At 44.3% G+C, this 9,209-nt stretch overlaps 1 protein-coding gene and 1 long non-coding RNA gene across 6 annotated transcripts; one reads left to right on the top strand and one right to left on the bottom strand.

Moving 5' to 3' along the window:
• Nucleotides 1-731: 731 nt before the first annotated feature.
• Nucleotides 732-7,578, bottom strand: LOC100279500 (uncharacterized). 4 transcript variants are annotated; one of them, XM_008653104.3, is made up of 6 exons: nucleotides 6,921-7,009; nucleotides 6,182-6,820; nucleotides 5,268-5,335; nucleotides 3,132-5,174; nucleotides 2,734-2,884; nucleotides 732-1,820 (listed from the first exon to the last, which is right to left on the bottom strand). In XM_008653104.3, the coding sequence occupies exons 2-6, from the start codon at nucleotides 6,324-6,326 to the stop codon at nucleotides 1,030-1,032; spliced, it is 3,198 nt and encodes a 1,065-aa protein (XP_008651326.1). In that variant the 5' UTR covers nucleotides 6,327-6,820; nucleotides 6,921-7,009; the 3' UTR covers nucleotides 732-1,029.
• On the top strand, nucleotides 6,948-8,540 carry LOC109940931 (uncharacterized). Of its 2 annotated transcripts, XR_004851413.1 has the most exons (3): nucleotides 6,948-7,223; nucleotides 7,339-7,544; nucleotides 8,361-8,540. It is a non-coding gene; the product is annotated as an uncharacterized lncRNA (long non-coding RNA). The 2 variants fall into 2 exon arrangements; XR_004851412.1 differs by having other exon boundaries at nucleotides 7,131-7,223; nucleotides 7,339-8,540.
• Nucleotides 8,541-9,209: the final 669 nt, after the last annotated feature.

The following is a 9,209-nucleotide window of genomic DNA, read 5'->3' as shown; positions in this document are numbered from 1 at the left end:
ATATATACCATAAAAAATTTGTAAAACAATTTAGGATTTAAATTGCCAAAAAAACTTAGCGCCAACAAAAAGTCTAGTCCTTATAGGATGTGTTACATCATTGGTTATCCATGTCAACAGCACCACGCAGGCCCATGCTACGGGATTGGATCTGTTTGGACGTGTAGTGTGTCCCGGAACAAGTTTAGAGACCTAAAAATTCGTTTAAGAGCATAGGGACCTAGATGACATGGTCGAACAAGTTTCGAGACCTTGGGTACGAATGACACGATTGAATAAGTTTAGGGATCTATAGTGTACTTTACTTTTTTCCATGACAACTTTGGTCTTTCTTAGTGGTTTTTTCTATTGCTACTGCACCTTAATATCCCCTATGCCTAGTGCGTTTAAAGATCTCTGTTGGCTATGTCTAAATTATATTAACCGGTGTTGAACAAGTTTCTGGTTTTTTCTATTGCTATTGCACCTTAATATCCCACTATGCCTAGTGTGTTTAAAGATCTCTGTTGGCTATGTCTAAATTATATTAACCGGTGTTGAACAAGTTTCTCTTTAAATATAGCTAATCCGTAGCCTATCATGTATGTCACTATTCTAGACTCAATCTCTTTTTATATGACCATAAATTCAATGCAATATACAAATTTTTACAACACTTATCTGCTGAACATGTTATCTTTTTTATAGATAAATATTATGCATCATACAACATAGTGGTCTACTCATCATCGTATATAATTTGCCTTTTACATGGCAAAAAACAACTGTCATTCGTCCATTTTTTTTACTGAAATAGCATCATCCACAGTAAATCACAAGGAGTCAAGAAACAATGGTATACATAGTATCTATATATAGCACGAACGAATGCCCATTTTCGGGTCTCTCACCAAATCTGCGCTACCCCCTCTCTCTCCCTCTTCTCTTGAGATGAAATAGGGTCTCACTCTCATGGCAAGACAAACAAAGTTACAGCTTCACAAATCAGGCCCATCCAAATGGTGGATGGCGATGGTCAAACAAACCGTATCAAGCAAAGAGCCGCCTTCTCCGTCTGCCAGCAGCCTTCATCTCCGGGCCGTCAGCAGACTCCCCATGCACCACCTCGTCCACCAGCTCCTTGAATATCGACCTTTCGATCTCCAGCACCATCCCCGGGAGCTCCTTGCTGAAGCTCGTCCATCCCTGCAGCCTCCGCAGGATCTCTGCATCAGGTATCACGCTGCTGTCCTTCTGGCTGATGGACGATCGCTCCATATCCAGTTCTTCAATTCCCGAAGATATGAACTTCGGCAGCTGTTGCCCGCTAAAAGTCTTTGCAGGTGGATCCTTCGCTCTGGTGAAGGAACTGAGCGCATAAACGGCGGTTTCCTTCTCAAACTTCTGAAGGAGAAGCTCATTCACAGTGTCAAACATCAGCTTCCGGTGCGCTCTCCTGGGATCAGATTTTGTGCCGCTTCTGCTCTGATGGATGCCATCAGGTGTACTGACCCATCCAGCCTTCCTTTGCTCCAACACGTGGAACAAGTCAGGGTTGATCGGGTAGCCAGAGGAGTGGAGCTGGAGACCTGTCTGTCCTGAACCTAGGTCTTTCATCAGAAGACCGGAGGCCAGCAGTATCTCAGACACGTAGCGGTGGTCTGGGCTCTCTGTCTCACACAAGAAAGCAATATGGTCAACCGGAGGTGCATCCTCATCCTTGTTCACGCTAAGCTGCTGGAGCTTCTCAAGCAAGCTCGCAACATTTGCGAGTTTATTGTTCTTGGACTGTATAGCGACAGATGGTTTCCAGGGTTCCTCTAATGTTTCGCGCTCATCATCTGCAGGTTTCAGGGAACAATGCTTAAGTCAATGTCTGGCTGACAAAAAAATTAGTAAACAATCATGCACAGTAGTTAATCATTCTAGTACATCTCAGTTTACAAATAGCGAGTGAACTTAGCAAAAAAGAGCTCAAACATTCTCCTAGGCGGTCTAATGTTGCTGTCGTGTAGATTTCACTCATTGTTGTCAAATTTGTAAATCTATTATAACCTATGCAATGCTTGAGAATTGAATTAGCACTGCACAAACTGAGTTATTTACACATCTGTGATGATTTGATGAATTCAATTATAGTCCACGAGTATTTATGCACTACTAGTAAAATTTAGAGTGTGTGTCCACAAAGCTAGATGGTTCAGTATCACTGAACTTACACTGCCAAGAATTTAACTGATGCATTGTGCAGTATATTGTGCTTCAAACACACAGAGAAAGCCATGTTGATGTAAAGGATATAGGAGAACATTGATTTGGTAGGTGCAAACTGCAAAGTAGAGTAGTTTTTGCTTCTGTTGCCACTTTCATTCTTTCCATCTAAAGGACTTGTAAAGGTTTTAGTTGCTGCTTATGCAACATTAAACTAACCAAGATGGCATGTGCTATAAACATGTACCACGAAACCCCTGTGATGCTTGACTAGTGTGCTAGTAAACACTGCCATCTACAAATTTTGGCATCAAAATGTGCATAATATTTTACAGTGGGGTCAGTATAAGCATTTGGGATGTACAAAATGGAGTACACATGGAACTTTGGGTTCAAATGTTGCTAGGACAGTACAATCGGCAACTAGAATAGACAATAGGTAAATTGAAACATTAAAGAAGTGAAACAAAGAAACATATTTGAGCTTCCAGTTGCTATGGTTGACAAAAGAAGTATGGAGAGATTGTAAAAAGGTTATCATACCAACAGCAAGTGAATTTGGAGTCCTGCTGGTAGGGAACAAATCCTCCTGATCAAATGAAGAGTCCAACACAGAAACTGGACTGGGCCGTTCCGAAATAGCAGCTGAAGGGTCTACAGATGGCACGTCCATATTTGCATCGTATGAGGTTTTCTGAAGACACAAACCATAAAAATGAGACATGCAGCATCGTATGTCATGCGATTTAATTTTCCATTCTCGTTTCCTGGCCCAACAACAACTAGCATTTGGAGAGAGATTAATACAAGACCAAAAACAGATACTATTTCCATTACATATTATTATTTTCTCCATAGTAGTTAAGTATTGGAAATATACATTATCATCTTAAATTAGTGAAGCTTTAGAAAGAAGGCATAATTGCAAGGAAATTCTTTACCACTTTCTGTGGGTTCCTTCCAGATGGAGTTCCAATGCCTTGCTCAAAGTTAGAAATATTAACTCCTGTAGATCTGTCATTGCTTATAATATCCAGCTCTGAAGCAACACTTATACTGCCATCTGACCTTATGGACATATCATTGTCATGCTGATACAGGCTCCTTGTCCTGTTGTTCAATCCAATGGGCATGCCATCATCACCTTGTGGGCGCACAAGTTTCCTTCTGAATTTGCTTCGGGGTGACACTGTTTCTGAATTGTTCCTATCTCCAGATTGCCTTTCGCTTTTGTTAGACTCAGCAGAAGGAATAGGTGGTCTAGCCCTCCGCTCTGGATCAAGTTTTCTCTGTAGTAATTTTGGGCTAGTGGAATTTTTGTTCTTTTGCATACTTACGCTACTATTCCTTGGCAGCTGCTGTCTTCTGGTTGAGCTCTCAGTGACCAGCAGTGAACTAGATTTTTGGTTGTTGCTGCTATCATCATTCCTTCCATATGATCTCCTGTCACAAGAAACAAGGGGTTGAGAAGTAGGCACCCTTGGACTCAATTTCGCATATTGCCCTTTGGCGGTTCTATTAATCGTTGAAGCTTTCCTTCTATCAGTGCTATTGCTTGTTTGTGGCTGTGGGAGATCAGATGAACCTCCTAATGGGAAGACAGAAGAATCCACTTTGCTGTAAAGGTTTGCAGATTTTGAAGGTTTCATTATCACAATAGGCGATTTGAAAGAGCTTTCAGCGTTGCTCTCTTCAGGCATCCACATGTTGTTGGTGTTACGGTTCAGTCTCATGTTCGCACTGGCCATCTCTTGGTCATCATGGTTTCCATTATATAGCTTTGGCATAAATGCTTCCTCCCGTTTCTTATTTTCTAATAGTCCTTTTGCAGAATCCAAAATCTGTTTAAGTGCTCTAAGGTCTTTGTTTGGTTGCTGAAAATCAAGATCCTTCAGCTGGTTCCATGGTGCAGCAGGTTCTCTTCCGTGGGCTCCTTTTGATCCCTTTGGCAGTTTTCGTGGAAGGACAATCCTTTCTTGTTGCTTCCATGGTGCAGTTTGGACAGGGAACTTAGAGTTGGGTAAATTTCTTACAGTTGAATCAGGATTCCTTTCTTGTTGAGGAGCATGCTCGTACTGGTAGGAGATGCTCAAGGAGTTCAACATGGCATCTTGCTTGTTCTCTTGAACGGTATTGCATGCATGTGATGATGCTGTACTTTGATTATGCTCTGGCAACTCTTCCAAACCCATGAGCTTTGCAACAACGCTAGGAAGCCGCTTGCAGGCAGGCTGTTCCTGCTGGGTCTCGAAAGCTGCATTGGACCCAGTAACAGTGTTGCTGTTTCTGTCTGCAGAACTCAAGCTTGGGTCCAACCTAGAGTCAATTTCACGATTCCAAAGGTGACCTTCCTTGATGTCCAATGACAACCTCGGTACCTCCCTCAATTTTGATGTTGCTTCCTTTCCATCGTATGAGAACCGAGGAGCATCATATGAGAGTCTTGCATGATGAACAGATTCAGGAGGAGTCCACGAGGCTTCCCTGAGCTTGGCTAGCACTCGAAGCGATTCGTTGATGTCCATGAGACCCTTGCTTTTTCCTTGTGTACTGTCATGGTGAGGCCCATTCAATTGCATAGGTTGATCTCCACAGTTGGATGGGTGATCTTTTACTTCTTCTTCAGTGCTAATTCTGACTGACAATTCATGGCTATCCTTGTAGATTGAATCCTTCACAAGATTTCTTATACCAAGAGTTGGCAGGCTGGATTGAACTATGGGCATGTTCTTGGACTTGGTAAGCGCATCATCAGGGTAGTCGAGTCCATTGTCACTGTCAAAAGAACTCTTGAGCTTCGGCGAGCTCTTAAACGGCCTCTCTGGAAATAGCATTCGGTCAGTGGATGATAGGTCTTGTTGTGTTGACCTGTTGCCATCAAGGGATGAGAATGACGAAGAGGGTGATGATGAATATGAGGTTTGAGATAGTTCTGTTGCTGGTGCTCTTTGGCTATCAGCCCAAGTTTTACTCGAGTTCTTCTCCTGGATGCAGTTTGCAGTAACTCAAGTCAGGATTTGTGTGCCAGTAAAAAACATATATAACTACTCTACTGCAGATAAAATTCAGAAACTTACCAGAACAACCTGGGGTGAATATCTCGTGCATTCTCCCCCTTTGCTTGGATTGCTGGGTGCATGGCCTGCTTCAAGGAGTGAAATCGTTGTCAGTGCTGAAACAGGCAAAAGAGGAGCATGCCTTTCTACTTTCTTATAACAAAACCAAAAAAAAGAGACAACATTGCAAAATCAGAAGCAAGCCAGGGAAAATCTTGCGAGGAACATATGATGATATAAAGAGAAAGAAACAAAGTGACAGCATCTAAAGTAGAAAAAGCACAGAAACATTTTTCCTTTTGATCCAATGAACTATGTGTACAGCCCTTCTCCATTTCGGACATTTTTGTCGGTGGCTGCTATGGACATGGTTAATGGGGCTGTGAAAGGATGGTTCTTGGTGTGTCAAGCACCAACTTTTCGTAAAAAAAAAAGAAAAAATCTACTTAAACCCTTGATATATTAGGAGGTTATTTAAACTTTAATATGCCATGTCAGTGAAACCAATTTCAAAACCATCCTAAACGGTTATTAAAATTTTAATTTTTTTCTATAGTATAAGGGGTAAAATACATGTTTTATAGGAGAGGAGTGAAGTAGACAACAAGAGGTGGGTCATTATCAGTTTCAACCAAACCAACGAAGACCTTTGCTGGAAAAGGTGGCAACTCAACAGTTATCAACAGTTGCAATTCATTGCAGGTTGGGTGCAATCAACACACAAGTCGGGAGCATGCATCTGCATGGACTCAAACCTGCAGAGCAGTATACTAAAATCACGAATGCAACCTGATCTAAGTGGTAAAAGATCACAAGGCAAAGAGATGGGGTAGAAATAGACGGATCACGGCCGGACAGCACGCAGAAGCTAGAATGGCATGCGAAGGCTACAAACACAGAAGCTAGAATTTCAAGAGAGGAGCAAGGAAGCGAACCTGTTGGGGGGAGGAGCCTCTTGTGGGAGGAGGCGAGATGGTGGCGGCGGTCGAAGGCCTGCAAGATCCCGGTGACGCAGCCCACCTGGCGATAGAGATCCGGGCGCCTGTCCTCCGCCAACGCCCCCAGGTACTTGGCCGGCATCCTCCGGTTCCCCCTTCCCTTCTCGTGGAAAGAGAACCCGGAAATGCAGGAGGTTGCCCTCCTTTGCAGCAGGTTACGAAGGAGAAGAAGAAGAAGATGTCATTTGTAACTGCCCCGCCGCATTTCCCGGAGGAGGGACCTCGCCGGAGAGGGAACGCTCCCGGGAGGGAGAGGCGGTCGTGCTCGTCGTACCTCCCTGACGGCGAGCATCCAGCAAGGAGGCCAGCCACCGGACCGCTGCTGCCTCTCACTCTCAGTCACTGTCCAGCTACAGCCCCTCCAGCTAGCAGGATGGCAGGATTTCCGAGTGGTGCCCTCACCTCCGTCCGTGTCCTGTTCTTCCTATGGCGTATGGCCAGGAGGGAAGTGCAGGCAGGCAGGCAGGCTCGTGACTTGGGTGAGGAAGATTACAGAATATGGGGACCTCGCATTGCGCGCTGGTGCGTATGCGTGCAGCGTATGGCTGGCCTCGCCTTCCTTTTTTCTAATCTAATCTGAAAAGTAAAAGATGGGAGAGCTTTATCATGGAGAGATTAAGGTGAGGTGACAAGACAAATAATGCTCCTGATAGCTGCAGTTACAGAAGGAAGGTACCTCTGACCTCTCAGCCTCCATGTCGAGGAGAGAGAGAGGAGGTGAGGGAAGACTTGACAGACAAAATACGGTTGGATTCCAGTGCCACTGCCATGGCCTACTTAGGACGAGACCAGCGAAGCCATTGCAAGTTCTCTCTCTCTCTTTTCTGTCCTCAGCAGCAAGCACCCCATGTGCCCCATCTCTCTCCCACCCTCTGCGCGTGTGTACGTGTACATCCCCACCAATTTGGCATCTGGTGGCGAGAAATTAACCGTGAAGGAACTCGGAAGCGACCAAGACCAGTGAAGAATTGCTTGCTTGGTTGGTGTCGTTCCTGACAGCCTGGTTGCTGGGCTCAGTAAAAGCTTGGTGGGATTCGCTGTTTGGATTACTGTACTGTTTCTGCATTGATCTTCTACTTGTAATTTTGGTTTAGGGTCAAGGAGGCATTGAATGCACGGGCCACCGAACGAACGGGGAGCTCCCACGAACCAACAACAGTGCGAGCATGCATGTTGTTCATCCGTGACGACCATACGTCCACACCGCCACGTCGTGCCGCTGAAGCATTGCAGGATATATATGTGTGCAGTGCAGTGATGCCAGCTGCACACAGCGCAACGCCAATCGACACCTACAGTAGTATGTCATTTTCCATCTTGTTGGTTTTAATTTGTACCGCTTCTGTTGTTTTTGTCTCTATGGAGTATGGATACAACACCTAATAGCTGTCTCTACTGTGTTTTCCTGACACCCGTATAATAACCATTCCCCCATCTGTCTGAAGTGCGAACTTGCTCATCTCATCTGCTGAATATACACAAAATCTCCAACACCGATATCGATATTAAAGTTGCACATACCGATCGATTTGATCTAAAATTTAAAGTTGGTAGAGAAAGGAGGGCAAGAGAGACCCTTCTTCGTATATGCAGGGACGGCCGGTGCAAAACAAGACGCTGCAATAAGTGTAATGATTCGTTTGCCCATGCACTGGACTGGATACCATTAGTATCAATTAAACTGAAAGAGGCAGCCTAACTTTCATTTGCTTCACCAGTACTTGCAGCAATAATTAGCAGCACTCGTTAACAGTTGACGCTTATTGCTTCGGTTTCTAAGGTTATTGAATGTGTGTGCCTATATATATGTGTGTGTGTTTCATATCTTCTGATTTTGTAGGAAAGAAAACATTATTGATGAGCATTTAGGATGAAAGAGATATGCCATCTATATTCCACATTGGACCAGCCGGCCATCCCTTACTACTGAACAGGAACTAATAATGATTGCGTTTGGCTTTAATCTGCATCGGTTTCTACTATTTCTATAGTGTTTTGTCTTTATAGATTGAATTGGCTTTAATCCGGAGCGAACAGCCTACAAACAAGACGTCCATATGGATTACTACTGGTCTATTACTAATTACTATATGCACTGATGCTGAGATCTTTTCAGGTTGATGGTGGTAATGATTAATAAGAAGGACAGTTGTGATCATGCATGCGTCTTGCCCTTGCACCAACCACACATGGTGATCCAGACAGTATCCACATCACTGCTAGCTTAGGCTAGCTCAGCATGGAGTAAACTACGATAGCCAAGAAAGAAACTCTAGGTGGATCTGATGCTTGTCTCCGTCTTCACCTTTTCCAGCACCTTTCCTACCTTTTTGTGTGGGTGGGGAACCATGATGTGCTATTCATTTGATCAGGGTACTAACACCTGCAAAAAAAAAAGGGGGCAGATTTCATTCAGATGCTCGCGGCTCTCCTTTCACTTCTGACTGCCCATTGTTTCTCAATAAGCAGGAGGAAAGGTGTGCACCCACCTCCACAGGGCCGCACAGGCTGAGGGAGCATCTTGTAATTATCATGCATGCTTAGGGCACCAACAAAAGAGAAAAAAGAACACCTATGTGCAGCACCAGCTAGAGTGGCTGGATGCACATGATGCTGCTGCTCCTCTGCCTCTAGCCCTACCTCTACCTCTATGAAGAGCAGAATGATGAGAAGGTTCCACCAGCTCCCATGTGACCTCTACCTCTATGAAGAGCACAAGAGTCTGAGCAGCAGCAGCAGCATGGTAGGTCAGGGTCCATAGCGGACGGATTGATTCCCTTAACAAACAGACTAGTTTGGTACAGTATCAAACAAACCAAGCAATTCTTTGCTATCTGATTCCTCCTATCGCATGCAGTACGGTCCGGCCAGTCAAAAGAACCGATATGTGTAGCTGTCAGGAGAAGAAGAAAAAAAAGAAAAAGAAATCGCGACGCACATGGCATCCATCTATCACGTTCACATG

The sequence above is a fragment of the Zea mays genome, chromosome 7 (genome assembly GCF_902167145.1).
Source record: "Zea mays cultivar B73 chromosome 7, Zm-B73-REFERENCE-NAM-5.0, whole genome shotgun sequence".
Classification (NCBI taxonomy): Eukaryota; Viridiplantae; Streptophyta; class Magnoliopsida; order Poales; family Poaceae; genus Zea; species Zea mays.
The sequence above is the reverse complement of the archived record's forward strand: the minus strand, read 5'-3'. Positions and strand labels throughout refer to the sequence as shown.